Below are 16,488 nucleotides of genomic sequence, written 5' to 3' on the forward strand. Positions count from 1 at the left end.
ACAATACCGTATTTAATTTTAATCAAATGCTCGGCTCTCGTCCATACTTTCTGTACTAGGTAGGTAAATATATATATATATAGATGTATAAAATTATAATAGTTTTGATGTTGGCCACAAGCCGAAAAATGTATTGGCGCGCATTAACTGTACATATTATGACTGTAGTCCAAAAATCCGGCCTAAAATGGAAACGTCTCGATAAAAGCAAACCAATTGTGGGTAATATGTTTTTCTACAGCATAATTAACAACCTTCATGTTTTATTTACTGGCGATACATCCAATACAGAAAGCGATGAAAACCAAAAGGATATGAGTAACTTTTACAACAGTTCACAGAAGAGAAAATTACGAATCATATTTCCACTATACCTACATCTTTTCTTTGTAGATGATCATTTTCGTTTCTTCATTGTCTCTTTTCTATTTCCTCAGCTCTAATTTTTGTATTCATAACAAAAGTTCAAGTCTTTGGAAAAAGCATCAATTGCCAATATTAACATAAATATAGAATTTTTTTTATGTAATAATAATAATACTACTCGAATAATTTAGATTACCGTTGTGTTACTTTTATCAATCACAATGCTTGGCTTCCAGTTAACGAACAAAATCAATTTTTATTTTTATTCGTAGGTATAATTAATCGTTAATAATTATAAAGAACCATTATAGTTTATTATAACATTCAAATAATCTTAAAAATTGTATAACAACACAAATAAAAAATACATTTAAAACACATTTATTCTAACATAAATCCTTAATGTTTAGTAGGACTATATAAAGTGAAAGTATTATATAAATCAATTTAAAAATAATATATATTTCTTAGCTGGTATAAGGTTCACAATTTCTTATTATGCAGTCTTAATTTAAAATTAAACAACTAATTAATAAAAATAATATCCATTATTTTTTTTTTATTTCACCAAGAAGCCATACAACCACATTAGGATAATCATATACTAAGATTGTAAAAGGTTAATTATTTTTATAAACTTTCAAAAGTAAAAGTGGTTGATTATAACAGAATGCTGACAATAGTTGATATGATTATGAAAAAATGAATAGGTTAGGTATACATTACAATATAGCTTTGGTTAAGGAAAAATAATTGATTTTATTTATTCTAACATAAAAAATGTAGTAACACAAAATTAAACCATATTGAATAACAAATAATTGGGTAATACTTTAAAAATATAATTTTTTTTTCTTGACAAAAGAAAATAATAATGAAATAAAATAAACATGATAACACATGATTTAAAAAAAAAATCAAATAACACTGCACAAAACTGAAGATCATCTTGATGTTACTTATTTACAGAAACTTTATACCACTAAAGATACAGCAAAACCATAAAACAAGCTATCATACAAATCCAAATGTCACGTGAATAACAAGTAAATATACCGTTGCCACTATGACGCTGCCCAACATAACAGGATATCCAACTCTAAAAATTTGTCACAATTTAAAATTATGTAAAGCACACTGCTGCATTTTAAGTTAAATGTATATATATATATATATACATATATAACCCGAGAATAATTTCAAATCATACAAAATGTATTACAAACACAAAGGTTATATTTACTTGAAAAACTGCATAAATGACATTCGGTAACCGTGTTGCTCAGCTACTCCAGCACACACCATATTACACGAGGCAGCAATAACGGTACCATTTCCTAATAATAGAATTAAAAAATTGTGTTAAAAAAAAGCACAGATATAACTTTGCAATAAAGCAAAAAAAAAAATACACTTATATTATAATTTATATTTTAGCCTTTACCTCCGAGGCAGCCACCAAATGCTAAAGCGAACACTAAAGGTTGCAACGGTAATTCTAGTTCATCATTTTGCGACAGTGACGTAATTACTTTTATCATCATTGTAGTCAGTGGAATATTGTCGACAAACGAAGACACTATGGCGGAAACCCATAGAACTAAAATAATGGCCATAGACAAACGATATTCCTTAGCCACGGACATGATTACTATTTCGGTCTGCTTTCCGACCCATTCAATCAAACCCAACTCTGACAAGGCCTGGAATCCAAAATATATGTAAAATCAAAAATAACAATAGTGATATTGTAATTAAAGAAAATAATTACTCCGATCAGAATGAACAATGCTGCAAAAAAACATAAAGTTGCCCATTCGATACGTCCTAACACGCATTCAATGTCTACGTGATCAGCAAGTATAAGTAAAAACAAAGTTCCCAGTAACGCTATCCATCCTAGACTGAGATTGAGTTCGGGAATAGAATGGAGACAGAACAAGGTGATGACAAATGCTAACGTGGCGCCACATTTGTACAACAGGCTTTTATCTAAGGTGCTTCCCTAAAACAAAAAATAACAACAAACATATTTTTTATCGCTATAATAATTAACCAATGGTCAAAAAATGAAAAAAAAAATGTATCGATAGCTTGTAATTTCTTACTTTATGCAAAAATTCTTTAACAGACTCGTCAAATGTTTGATGTCTGAAAAATGTCCATACACGTCAGTTTAAAATTACATTTTTACAAACTATTACTTTAAATATTTTTCATGTGTTATTTTGGGATACATATTTTAAAAAAATACATCCAAATTTAGCAGAAGAAATGTATGGATTCAAAAACATCTAAACATATTCAGTTTTTAAAAAGTATTATTATTTTTATTTTGTTACATCTTTGCTACATACTTTTCAACAATTGGTATAACGTCAACTTTAAATCCCTTGAGAGTATCTTTAAGTTTTGTAAATATCAGTTTACATTTCCTTAACAACTTATCTCTGACAACGCCTTCTTCTTTTGAATACGACGACAAGGAAGATGCTGCTTTTTGCCAAATAGCTAACTCTTGTCTCAATTCTTAAAAAAAATGATTTGTTAAATTTTAACAAAAAAAGTATGATAAAAAAACTTCTATTTACCTGTTACGTTTGATGGTTCGGTAAATTTTAAGTCTCGCATATTACGAAATATAAACCTTAGATGCAGATTTACAGTTAAAAATATAATCGCCATACCAGCACCCATATGCAATGAAAATTTTGTAAATGTAATACCCTTTAAAAAATTGTTTTAAATTAAATTAGTCTTAAAACTCAATAAATTTTAAAGTTGGTTATTTGAACACAATTGCTTACGCTTGCAATAACATCTCGATTAGTGCCAATTATTACGTTTGGAGGATCGCCGATTAGTGTCAGAGCACCTCCCATGTTGGCGTAAAATATTATGCACATAAGAGTAGGCACTGGATTCATTTGCATAACTTCACATAACCTAATATTTAAAAGAATTGTAAATTTAATGAGTTTTAGGAGCTAAAAAATGCAATTAGTTTGATAAGCTTTGGAATTTACCGAATCGTAATCGGAGTCATTAAAAGAACAGTAGTGACATTGTCTAGTATAGATGACACAATCGCGGTAAACAAACATAACGTGTTAATTAGTGGCCAAATTTGACCCTTGGTCCTCTAAATATTAAAAACAAATAAAATAAGTAAAATCAAAATTACACAGATTAGAGTATGTAACTTAAATCCTTTTTTTTCATACCTTATATGCTGTAATGGCCAAGTAATCAAAAATGCCAGTTTCAGATAAAATACCAACAATGACCATCATACAAAACAAAAGAAGTAGCGTTTCAATGTCTACCCAAGAAGATAACTCATCTTTTGTTGGTCTCTGCAAATATAATGTTTATCAAATTAATTTTATCAACTATTGATGAATAAGAAATATACAATTACCTCATTCATAAGGGCAAGGATGGCGATTGACATAGTAGCGGCAAGAATTGCAGCAATTGCTTTATGTACAACCTGCAACCCATTTTTTATACATTTAAAAATAATTCGAAGAATATAGTTACATAAATTTATGTACATACTTCTGAAATAATGAGTATGTAGAGACCAATTAATACGAGAGCGGCGAAAATGATACCGTAATCTGTATTGATTGGAAATAAATCATACGCTAACGCTACAGGAAAATTTGTGCTCAAGGTGGTGTTCATACATAGTCTAGTGGTGCCTCGAAGAGTACGACTGAAAACATTTTCAAATTCAAATCAAATTTTTAATTCTTAAAAAACATTTTATTTTTCAAAATATTTAACTAAGCAATATATTACTTGGTAGACAAATGGTCCAACATGAATATCTTGTTGTGATGCATTTCTGGAACAATCTCGACCAAAGACTCGCATACTATCGGCACTGACCAAATTTCAGTTATGTTCTGTAACATGAAGCATTTTTTTGATTTTATATTCATTTTTACTGTCTTCTACCTCCCCCCTCCACACACACCTATCATTTATGTTTTGCTGTGTGTGGGAATCAATCTTGATTCCACTAGTACTAAGTTTGGTGCCTTAACACAGAAGTTGACTCCAAAAACACTACTAATACACAAAAACTATTTACCCTACGTTGGATCTCTTCGTCTTTCAAACCCAATCTTTTGGCGTTCATATAATCTTCGTCCGTTTCAAACTCAACCCATATGTTAAAAAAATGTGTTGCTAGGTATCTATAATACTGGGGAACAAACGCTCCGGCCAGTACTATTTGAATTTTACTTGTGTCAGGCATATAGTTTTTAAATATCACTTGAGCTAAAAAGGTATGATAAAACATTTGTAATTAAACAAAAATTGTACGATTGTTCATAGTATCTTGAATAAAACTACTTTTTGTTTGATTTGGAGTCAATGTCACTTGATGAACGTCGTCAGCTTTTCTTTCTTGTTTTGCCATCAATATTAGCTATAACATATGATTCAATAACAAATAAATTAAACCTAAATCCGAAAAAAATTGTTTAGAATATAAATTGTATAGTAAAGTAAGTAATATAAATAGACAATTGATATAGAATAATTTTTTTTGGCCTCAAATATTACCGAAAAGATTATTTTGTAAAGACGCTTAAGCCTTTTTTCAGTAACAGTCAATATAGACTTTGCGAGTGTTTAAAACTTACCGTACAGAAAACCCATATGCACAACAGTCCGATTCTGATGAAATATTCTCGATTAGATTTTTTCTTTGACTTCATTAACGTTTCCGTTGATCCCTTACTATAGAATTTATGTATGTTATTAAAATCAGCAATACTGTATAAATATATAGTCTCGTCCACACTAATGAGCCGAATCCCGAGCTGCAACTTGAACTATCTATAATGTCAGTATTTTGACAAGCACTTGATGCGTATGTCGTCGTAACATTTACCAATGTTTGTTACCCTATTCGAGATTCGGCCAGCTAGTGTGAGACTATTGTTCTATGATGAAACATCAAAATTTGTTAGATTAACTTAAGTCATTGTTTTTTTTTTTACATACTGTGCCGATGATTTGGGAACTACCAATCGGTTTGGAGTCGGGGGCGGTTCGAATTCGTCCGGAGTCATCATACTAGATGACGGACCAGCCGATGGATCGTCAAACCTTGAATACACAAACATGACGGTTTAACGAAACACACACGGGTGTACACAAACTGATCAAACGATAAGTACACCAACTCGGGAATGTTTTCGATCCGTAGTTTCAAATTTCGAAAAGTTGAATCGTTTTTGATCTGATCTGGCAAATGCCTCCATGCGCGCACTGTCCTCGGCGACAACCGACAGTTCCTTTTGCAAAAATAATTACACACATATGCAAAAAAAAAAAATACCACACAAAACAAATATAAATACATATATAAACGGCGGTGGAGTTAAACGTGTTAACGCAAATATTTACTCACTCGGTTGGGCTGATGTTCAGGTATTGTTGTTCACTCATTGCTGACACTTTGGTGTAAGCGAGCTAGGCATAAAAAAAATCGCACTTACAACGTCCAATTTGGTATAATACAACACAGTAGAATGGATAATTTATTTAGGCGAACGGTATTAATTGGGAGGATTAAGGTAAGGCGAAGACCCGATAAGTAGTGACCATTTTTTTTTTTTTTTTTTAGAAATTGATATTATTAATATTATTATAATTTTATATATCTAGGTCTGTTATTTATTGCTTGTTTTCATACCGGTGTGGCGTTTAGCCCACGTCAATGGTCTTCCCCAATGATAAAAACGCATATTTTCTATTCTTGTTTGAACAGATGTCAAAACAATAATTACAGAGACGATTTAATACGTTTCGCTTTTAACACGAAAATATTCCAACAACGATTAATAAGCACCGCCAAATGTACGAATTTTATATCAAAGCGGTATTTTATTTCAAGATTATGCTTAAATTACTGACTGTATATATTATTTATTATGTATATTATATCTCCTACGTTGTGCCAAGACAGTGTGCAACGATTATAAAATAATCCTGTCTTAGTGACATTGTCAGTTGTAATAAAAATTTTAATTGCAACAATTAGCCTCAATTTTAACAATTTACATTTTTGCATACAATCAAAATAATACGATTTATCCTCTTAAAATAATTGAATTATCTAAATAGATAACCAATTTACACATACCAATAATAATTTGAACAGTCATTTTTTTTTTACAAAATAATTGCAACCAAACATTTTTGACCTGGTAACTCGGTAATACAAATGTGTTTTTAAATTGTTTTTCTTAACCGTTAAGACGAAAATACTATTTTCATGGTAAATAATATTAATTCGGTCAAAGCTAAAAACGTTAATATTGACTGAAACACATTTCGACCCGTTTATATAATAATAGAAAGTACATTGTTTTACATTTTAACACAATCATGTATATTTTAATATATTAATTATAGAGTATAATTTAACATAAAATAATGCATGTAAACCAGTAAACATAATATTATTAAGTACACAATTAGTAAAAAACAATCACAAATGTCAGTAAGAGATTTGAGAAGCACCGAAATTGGTAAAAACCTTATACTACAATCACAATATTCACCATAACAAAAAAATAATAACATTAACAGTCTGTTTTATAATAACATATTATACAATAGTTAATCTTAGTTATTACAGATTCAATTGTTTATAATAAATGACTATATATATTTATAACAATATAAACTATGTAAGTAATCATGTTGAAATTGCAACAATTGTTCTCTGACCAGCAGAATAAAAATACAGTATTAATGGCTAAAATGCATTTTATGGCAGTTTTAATAGTTATCATGGATGTCTGTTTAATAATATTATTTATTTATACATAAAAAAAAGAGAGATTCTTTGGTCACAAAGATAAATATTGACGTACAAAAATAAAGGTAAAAAATTACATTTGATGCGAATACAGACAAAAAAATAAAAAAATGTCATCAACAAAACAAATGGCAATCATTAATTGTACCCGAAACAAATGATAAGTAGGATACAATATAAAAGTACAATGTATTGATTTAAAGTTTAAAATAGGTTAGAAGAAATTTGTCTTTTTCTCCTCAATATTTATACCTACACAATATTACTAGTCGCAATATCAAGTCTTAAAAGCTTTTTGGTTCATCATCATCATGTAACATACCAGTGTTATGTTCGATTTCTGTAATATATAACATAATAAAAATTATAATTAAACCAATAAAGTAAAATATATATATTTGTTGAGCGAACACACACACACACACGATTGAGTAAAAAAAAATCAACATAACGGCAGTGGTGTAGTCGTAGGGTGTAGCTGTGCGTTCTAGCTTCCCACTTTTGTACTCGTAACGAAAGCTGTGCAGATATGAATAGAGTACTCAAATTTCCGTGTTCAATAAAATACAAACATACTTAGATAAGAGGGAAGTCAGTACACGCAGTGTATACCCTAAGACGATTACACCACTGCATTAAGAGTTAAAGGGTTATATTGTTTGCAAATAATCATAATAATAATAGCGATTGTATAACATACAATATAATATATTTTAATAAAAAAAAAATTGATAATAATAACAAAAAAATAATAGTGGTCCGAACTTTTCAAATAATAAATTAGATAAAATTATTATAAAACTTAGTTATAATAAAATATAAATAAACAGCAATTAGTGTACTGTAAAATAAAATAATAAATTAATAATGTGATGTGTGTCCCTCTGCTGTTACATAAGTTTTTCTTTAATGCCTGCTGCTTTTTTTGCTTCTTGCTTGATAATCATCTGCGTTGTTAGGTACGATTCTCGTTTGATTCTATCGCTTAGTGTGGTCGGCACGTCAGGTATCAACCACTGAACAGCTACTTTTACCAACGATACAATGTTCTGGAAATTATAGAATTATATGTACAACGTTTCACAACTAAATAATTATAACTCGTACCTGGAAGATAACAATGAACGTGAGACGTGCCACGAGTACTTCATAATAAAACGTAGGCCTTTCGTACTTCTCGGGTGACCAGGGTGGGTTTCGATAATCTTTATAACTACAAGTTAAAAAATATAAAATCACAATTTAATTAAATTAATTCAAATGTCGAGTTTATATTTTACCTGTTAATAATAAATCTACTTACAAATACAATACACAAATTTAAAAAACAAAACTAACCGGCAGTGGGTGACATTGTATGATGTCCCTAAGGGAGCAACTCCGTCTTCAAAGTCTTTAGTGTCAAAGTACGCTAAAGTACTATTCAAAAATCCTTGATCTGTACCATCTTCGCTTTTCATAAGTATATAAACCAAACGAGGAATATAATTTGATGAAAACGCAATAATAAAAGCCTAAATTGAATTAAAAAAAAAAAAATGAGTTACAAAACATAGAAATAGCACAGATAATGTTATCTAATGTGTGGTAATAGGCTTTTTATTATGTACACAAATACTATTCTTACGTTTGTGATAACTGCCAGTTTTCCTATAATATCTAATACGCGATACCATACACCGATATTGGGAATCCTGTGAGGTATTGGTCTGCGGTAGTAACGCAAGAACTTTTTGGCATCCAATCTCATTTCGAAAACGTTATTTAGTAAAGCGAAAAATGGTCCCAGTGGAAACGCGGTTACAAATAACGTAACAAAACCGTATTGCATCACTGTAAAAAAAATACAAATTTAAAGACAAAGGTACGAATTCGACTTGCCTAAAATGAACAGATAATTTAATTTACCCATTTCCAGATATTCAGGGAAAAGCCCTCTTGGACCCCAGTCTAAAAGTTTATAATCTTCAATCCACGGTTTTTTAACAGACATCGCTAAATCTTTTTCTTCGGACGATGATTTTTGAGCATCAAGCTGACCAGTAGCTTCAGTGCGTGAATTGAACCAATTTAAACCCACTCTGCAAACATATGATTTCCGTATGATATACTTCACAACAAATACTCACTAATTAAATTTAACTTAGATATTTGATAAATTTAATAATTAATTAAAAGCTACATACGGGATTATCATTTCAACAATAGTGTTCACTGCTTGTTGTCCGACCATAATGATGAACAACTGAATGCTAAGTTCCATAAGACATCCGCCTGGACTGCACTATAATATTTTTACAGACATCATGTATACTAATTTTAAATAAAACGGCAGGCCTAACCCAGAAATTATAGTGCGACTTACTTCTTCTTGCCTTAAATTGAATATACGTTTATACTTGGCCGGATAACCTACATGTTTGCCTTTTAAAAATGCTATATAAATAATAGAAGTATAGTAATTGACAAACTGGAAGAGATAAATTTTAATTGTTAACGATTCATCAAACTCCGTTTGTGTGCGTAATAGTTCCATTTCAGTCAAATAAATAGCAACTTTATCGTAAACCTTTGAAAAAAATGATAAATATATAAAAATGATAATTCGTTTGATCCCAGACAGCAAACAATAAAAATATTTTCAAAATGTTATTAATACATATTTTAACATTTACAAAATATTAAAAAAAAGTTTTAGTCCAGAATTCTAATATACATATCAAAAAAGTGGGTTGGCGGGTTAAACATGTCTTAGTCAAGACAATTTTCTGAGGAACTGAGTGTAAAAGTACATATTCTATACATAATTAAAGACTTTATCTAAGTTTTTACTTGGGCGATTTTTGATAAATTAACATTTTTAATAAGCTTTCGAAAAACTGTAAGTTCAACATATTATGATAACTCAGTTTTCAAAAATCGCCCATGTAAAAAAAAACTGATATTATTTCTATTATACAATATTTTTAAAATAATGAATTTTAACCCATCCCGGTTAGGTGACCTAGTTTCCTGCTAAGTCTGTACCTTCAATCTTATGCTTAACTTTAAACCTTTAAATAATCATTAGACGTTTAATATGGGCTGATCCCGATGGTACTGCAATACCAGGTCAACCCGCAATGGAGTAGGAGCAAGCCCCAAATCTCCAACAACTTAAAAAATTAATTTAACATTTGAACCCCACAATGTGAGATGTATAAGATGTTACGCTGATAAGAACAGATACTACACTTGATCTAAGCTAAAAATATCCGATAAGCGATAAGTTAAACAACCAACAATGTTCTTTTATGAAAAAACTATCGCACAAAAGAAACCTAGAATGAAAATCGAGAATACCGTCCAAAAACTCAAAATTTGATTAATGTTCTCTAATTTCTTATAAATATTAAGTTTCAAAATGATTTGGTAAATCTACCAGCAGTCGCATAAAACTGGGCCATGCATTCGTGTACAGCGGCAATTTCTATTGCTACACTTTACAACCATAAGAATGTGCTACCTTTATGTATATGGTGACTTATTTATCTTCAAAATTACTTTGAAAAAGTCAAAATCCAAAATAATTTACAAAACTTTACGGCGTATTTTTTTAAAATAAATAAATTCTTTCAATTTCCAAAATATTTGTAGATGTGTTGAAACTGACAAATTACAATAGTATGACTCGTTCTTGACTACTAAAACCTAATCTACCATAGTAACTAAATTAAAAATAATCGCTTTTTATTTTCATAATTTCTGTTATGTGTTCAGTGGCGGCGCCAGGAGGGGGAGGGGATTATGTTTACATGTAAAATATTTTTTTAGATATTGAAATTAAATAATTAACTAAAATAAACAAAAGTATTAATTACTTAATACATTTTTTTATAGATAGCGTTTTGTCAAATTTTGAATTTGCAGCGCTTAGAATTAAAAAGAGACCATTATTATTATTATCAAATTCAAGGCAATTGCATTGTTGTTTTGTAATTTACACTGACAATTGGGCTGAAGTCGAAATAATATCTTACGACAAATCACTTTGGCAAGACAAAATGGTAACTAAATTAGAATAGTAAGCTTTAATAATGCATTTAAAATTTGTACTTTTGTATTTAAATAATATCTCTGTGAAATAAATATGCAGCAATCGACCGTTCCCAGGCAACGGACAAAACTCATGACTGTTTATTATAGAATAAAATTTGCTTCCTATCAGAAACCTAGTAGTCCCTAACGCGCATGGAAATAAACGTGGTCTAACGCCGCATGCCTGTGCCGCTCAAAAAACACCAACGACAAGTTCTCTTGGCCTCTAGTATACGTAACAGAGTTACTGATAAAATCTCTTAATAATGTTATTAACAAATTGGTTTTTAAACATTATGAAAATATTTCCACTTACATGACAATATTTTAACAACATTTTTAAAACGCTGAATAAAAACTTTTTGTAAATGTTATAAAACTGATTGACAACATTTTAAATATGTTCTTATTTTTTGCTGCTTGGGATGATGATGGTTATACTTTAAATAATACGTACAAAGTTCAATAACTGAATGCAGACTAAGTTAATGATAGCCGCTGTAGTCGGGATGAGTATGTTGCTGTAAGAATTCATCCAATCCGATTGATTAGTGAGACTCAAAGAGGCCAAGACAGACATCCTATATAGAACAATTCCAAACACTGCAGCAACCGCGACCATAATCTATAATCGGGGGAGAAAGAAAAATAAACCAACGTTTTTTTAAAAGTAAGAAAAAAAAAAAAAAAACCACTTACTAAAAGTAAGAGAATAGAAATGCTAAATAACATGGCAGGAATTTTTTTCCACAAAGGTACAGTTGGTTCGATATTTCCAGTAATTACATTCACCTTTGAATGTTTTGTTCCAGACAGACGTGCTAGATACTGAGGCCTTGGATGTTCAGCTTCTAAAGAAAACCCAGTAAACCCCCAACGATGTGTTATGGTTGCCGAGTATCTTTTCCATAACTCCAGGAATAAAGTTGCTGTAAAAAAAAAGAAATAATAATAACTAGTGGTGTAGTCATAAGGGTAAGCGACATACGCTGTGTACACTACACAACTACACCAGTGACAATAGCGAAAAAAAAATATTGGATTTTGTTTAGATGTAAATTGTTTTCAACAAAATCATTTTTGACATTTTTGTATGTAGACATTCTTACATTGACTTACCCCATATAGACATAAGAAAAGCGAATATTACAGTCAAATCGTTGTCGAATAAATGTGTAAGTCTTGCATAAAAACAAGTGTTCGATAGTTCCCAATAATCACATGTACGATCGCATAAAGGACACATTACAACGTCATTTGCATTACAAATGTCAGCACTAAATTAAATAATGACATTTGTTGTTCATTGTGACAGAATCAAGTGATGGTTTTATAAGTATACCTGAATGAGTCTTTTGGGAAAGTAAAAATACCATAAAAGAATACTATTAGTCCCAAAATGGCAGCTGGGATCAACAGGTGTGTATAGAATCCCAGCCATGTAAAATAAAAAGCATATTTTACGCCTAAATATTCTTTAATTTGATCGATCGGTTGTCTACGAATCCATTTGCTCATCAAAGCCCACTCGACGTACAATTCATGTCGTAGAGTATTTTCAGTAGTATGTTCGCCCTGCAAAAAAAAAAAAATGTGTTTTACTACTATACAAAACTTAACATTTAATAAATTGTTTCTACACGAGACAAATCGATAGTCCACCAATTTAGTAGGAAATGGCGGCTTCTTTTCACTGGACGGTTTACAACAGTGTACAACAATACGATTAATTGTCCCACAAACAAAAATTTTCATTAAAGATAAAAGAAAAAAAATCAAACTTACATCATGTAATGGATAAGCAGCTTTATAAACACCTTCGTCCAACAGACATTGAATTCCAACACAATTAATATCAGATTGATCCTTTCCCCAACTCATTCTATTCAAGATGAAATCTATAACTAGAGTTCTTACTTCTGCTGAAAAAAAATTTGGATCATCCTCGTTAAATCTAAAAAAATAAAAAAAAGTAAAGATTGAGACACTAAAAAAAGTGTTGTTTAAATAATGTACGCAAAACGCTTACAAATAGCTTTTGTCACGGGAATACTCGGCTGCTAAAATGTACTTTGACGGAGTCATTTTCCCAGGATCGATAGTAATAAAAACTCTTACAATTTTTCCTAATATTAGTTTAATTTTTTCAAATATATCAAACCCTCCTTCGGGAATATTTTCCGACAATGGGCACTAATACAAACAAACAAGTAATTCAAACACGTATAAACAGGTAATGACAATAAAATTATTAGGGCATATAATGGAATATTTAGGGTAACGAAAATTACAACAACCTATTATTTTTTACTACATTAAAAATACATGCAATACTATAATATATAGCCAATGGTCTATGCAGAAGATGTCCCATAAAGAACACCGGTTTAAAAAATTTAATAACTCGTTTAATTTTTTACGAAAAAGATTATACTTTATATTTTTACATTCAGTATATGTTCCGATTTATTTATGAAATACTACATCTGTATTATGTCTTCCTCCTTTTACTTTACACAAATTAATTCTGTCTGTGAAGTTAGCGATCACTTAATGACACATCTCTTCATCGGTTTTCATTTAATCAATTAATTTGTGTAGACTAAGACGGAGGAGGACATATTGCAGATGTAGTATTTTGTAATTAAATCGGAAAGTATACTAAATGTAAAAATATAAAATATAATCTTTTTTGTAGAAAATTAAACGAGTTAATACATTTTTTAAGCCCGCGTTCTTAATAGAACACCCTTCAAGTACTGGAGTATTAAATTATTGACAAACCAAAATTATTTATTAAAATAATGGAATATCGCTAATAGAAATGTTTACGATAGCAAAATCAACTAGTTACCTCTTTCATAGGCATACGCAATTTCAAAATTTCACAATATCTACGCAAGACAGGAACAGGAGCATGCACTTTGACAAATGTCAACCCACCAACAATATCTTCTTCAAGAAGTAAACCTTGTTCCTTCATGCGCTCTTCAAATGCAGACCTTCGGTTCCACCCGTTTATATCAACTGGCGTTCGGGCTTTGGAAGAAGTAACCAGAACAAAATCGACTGATGCTTCTCCGGGTAATGAGTCAAAAGTAACACTCAACTATAACAAATTTATTAAGTTAATAAACTTTTAAATGAAGTGTACGCAAATCATAAAACGTATACCCTAGAGTTTTGGTTATAATGTGGAGATTCATTTATAAGGTCTTGCGAGCTGAGGTATAGTGAAAAACGGGACAACTCTAAGTCGTCCTTATACATCCTTGTAGTCTCCATCGATTCAGTTTCGTCTTCAGATTCACTCATCTATAATAATTTATAGTACAGAGCCATAATTTAAATTTAAATTACTTATAATAGCAAAAACAAAAACAGGAAAACTTTGTAAGCTAAAATTATAATTTTCGTATCAAATTGCAAAAATCAAAAATTGAACTTAAACCATAAATGTGCAAATTATTATACATACCTATTTCAAGTATTAAATTGAACTAAGTATATAAAATATGTAATTATGTATTTGTCATGGTATTAGTAAAAACTTGTAAAAAATTGAACACTACTTACATGCTTAAAACTATAGTTGGATTAAATTGTGGTAACATTAGATTAGCACACCGTGCAATCACACACTGAATATTATAAAATAAAGGGTCAAGACAAATCCCCTCCAGCGTGCATCTAACATAACATACAATATAGTATAAGCAAAATCCTACATTCACACAAACACACACGAAAACAAAACAAAACCAGTGTCAAGGACAGCAACTTGGTTAAAAATATTGATGAAATAACTTTAACGGCTTATAACCGTATGTAAAAAGTGCATGTCGAAGGTACATACTTTTTCTGATTCTGTATTTCCTCGAAGTTAATTACCACAACAATCTAATAACAAGACTGTATTTTATGTAAAATAATACAATTTGCTAAAGTTATTTGCGTGGGATACATTTTAAAAATAGCTGCATCATCACGAAACAAATATTTAAGCAAAAATTATCTTTAAAAAAAACATTCACAATAATAAAAAAAAAAAAATTAAAGTAGGATTTCGGTACTGGAAAAATCCCTTGACACTAACGAAAACTTAAGTTAACAACAACTACACTAAAAGTAGAATGTACTTCTGAAGAGGTACAAATTCCAAACTCTAACAGATCAAGCCTAAAAGTCAGGTGAAATGCAAATTGCAATGTTATCACTGAACCATGAGCTAAATTATAGATAATAGAACGATCATCTTACAACAGCTGATCAATCTTTTGTTGGTTAGGAACATCTTGTAGACAACTGGTCATAATTATCGGTAACGAAAAATGGAGGCCGTGATGGGACCGATTAAAAAACCGATCTAGCACAGACTTTAGAACTATTATTATAAATCTATGGGTCAAGGCATAATGGGCACCGGGGAGGTCACAGGTCTTCAGGAATTATTATAAATGAATATGGTACAATCACTTTTAAATAAACGCTTTGATGCGAAAAATATGTTGGCTTTTTTAGACAATAAACGTGCAAATGATATAGTGAAGTATTTCATCTTTTGGGTACGATTTCTGATCCTAACCTTTGCTACACGAAGAGAATAGAAATCAGTCCAGCAGCTAATAAAAAAATCGTAATTAAAATATAAAAACAATATCTTCTCCGCTTTGCACCTAAGGTAAAAAAATATTAAATTGCGGTTGTAACATTCAAATACTATACTGTAATCAATATAAACTTTTTCGGTTTATGTACATTGTTTAATTGCATTTTGTTCAGTCAAATCTTTTTTTTAGGCCTTAACTACTTAAAAATCGTATTATTGACAAAAAGCACATTTATTATTTAGAATTCTCTAAATTTTTAAAAATATCCACCACTTTAGCTTAAGTATTTACCACTTAAAGGCTTTTCAGTTATATATTTTTGATTAATCAAAAATATATATTTTTGATCACTAAAAGAGAGTAATGTACATTTCACATTTTCTTATTACACTAATATGATCTCTCATAGTTTTATCACATTTTTAAGTTTATAAGCAAGTAAGTAACTAATTTCATAAGTTTTAGATAGAAATATAATGAAAATTATTTTTTACACAGCTGTTACAGTACATAATGTACTACCCAAATAAATGTTACTTAAAAATATAAACTATAAACGTCTAAAACACATTATGTTCGATTCAA

At 30.1% G+C, this 16,488-nt stretch overlaps 2 protein-coding genes and 1 non-coding gene across 8 annotated transcripts; all 3 read right to left on the reverse strand.

Moving 5' to 3' along the window:
- Positions 1–995: 995 nt before the first annotated feature.
- Positions 996–6,267, reverse strand: LOC126841301 (P protein-like). 3 transcript variants are annotated; one of them, XM_050577680.1, is made up of 20 exons: positions 6,086–6,267; positions 5,801–5,862; positions 5,568–5,684; positions 5,392–5,496; positions 5,028–5,124; positions 4,735–4,810; positions 4,469–4,659; positions 4,174–4,280; positions 3,928–4,087; positions 3,788–3,859; positions 3,591–3,722; positions 3,393–3,508; positions 3,174–3,312; positions 2,958–3,093; positions 2,724–2,895; positions 2,475–2,517; positions 2,138–2,371; positions 1,811–2,069; positions 1,610–1,703; positions 996–1,465 (listed from the first exon to the last, which is right to left on the reverse strand). In XM_050577680.1, exons 2-20 carry the CDS (start codon positions 5,836–5,838, stop codon positions 1,381–1,383), a joined length of 2,373 nt encoding a protein of 790 aa, XP_050433637.1. In that variant the 5' UTR covers positions 5,839–5,862; positions 6,086–6,267; the 3' UTR covers positions 996–1,380. The 3 variants fall into 3 exon arrangements, with proteins under 3 accessions (XP_050433637.1, XP_050433638.1, XP_050433636.1); XM_050577681.1 differs by lacking the exon at positions 6,086–6,267 and having other exon boundaries at positions 5,574–5,684; positions 5,801–6,007; XM_050577679.1 differs by lacking the exon at positions 6,086–6,267 and having other exon boundaries at positions 5,801–6,007.
- A 611-nt stretch (positions 6,268–6,878) lies between these two features.
- LOC126841300 (anoctamin-1) lies at positions 6,879–15,496 on the reverse strand. 4 transcript variants are annotated; one of them, XM_050577675.1, is made up of 18 exons: positions 15,150–15,496; positions 14,870–14,983; positions 14,468–14,608; positions 14,148–14,402; positions 13,323–13,486; positions 13,079–13,247; positions 12,636–12,868; positions 12,413–12,570; positions 11,993–12,222; positions 11,751–11,918; positions 9,582–9,785; positions 9,403–9,500; positions 9,125–9,297; positions 8,844–9,049; positions 8,555–8,730; positions 8,324–8,429; positions 8,130–8,265; positions 6,879–7,556 (listed from the first exon to the last, which is right to left on the reverse strand). In XM_050577675.1, the coding sequence occupies exons 3-18, from the start codon at positions 14,606–14,608 to the stop codon at positions 7,501–7,503; spliced, it is 2,673 nt and encodes an 890-aa protein (XP_050433632.1). In that variant the 5' UTR covers positions 14,870–14,983; positions 15,150–15,496; the 3' UTR covers positions 6,879–7,500. The 4 variants fall into 4 exon arrangements, with proteins under 4 accessions (XP_050433632.1, XP_050433634.1, XP_050433635.1 ...); XM_050577677.1 differs by lacking the exon at positions 15,150–15,496 and having other exon boundaries at positions 14,772–14,884; XM_050577676.1 differs by lacking the exon at positions 14,870–14,983 and having other exon boundaries at positions 6,880–7,556.
- Positions 10,291–10,482, reverse strand: LOC126841474 (U2 spliceosomal RNA). The gene has a single exon (XR_007686178.1). It is a non-coding gene; the product is annotated as a U2 spliceosomal RNA (small nuclear RNA).
- Positions 15,497–16,488: the final 992 nt, after the last annotated feature.

Source organism: Adelges cooleyi, unplaced genomic scaffold (assembly GCF_023614345.1).
Source record: "Adelges cooleyi isolate 19-005CV unplaced genomic scaffold, UGA_ACOO_1.1 ACOO_flye_CR_arks_rails_tigmint_CR_PRNA_381, whole genome shotgun sequence".
Lineage (NCBI taxonomy): Eukaryota > Metazoa > Arthropoda > Insecta > Hemiptera > Adelgidae > Adelges > Adelges cooleyi.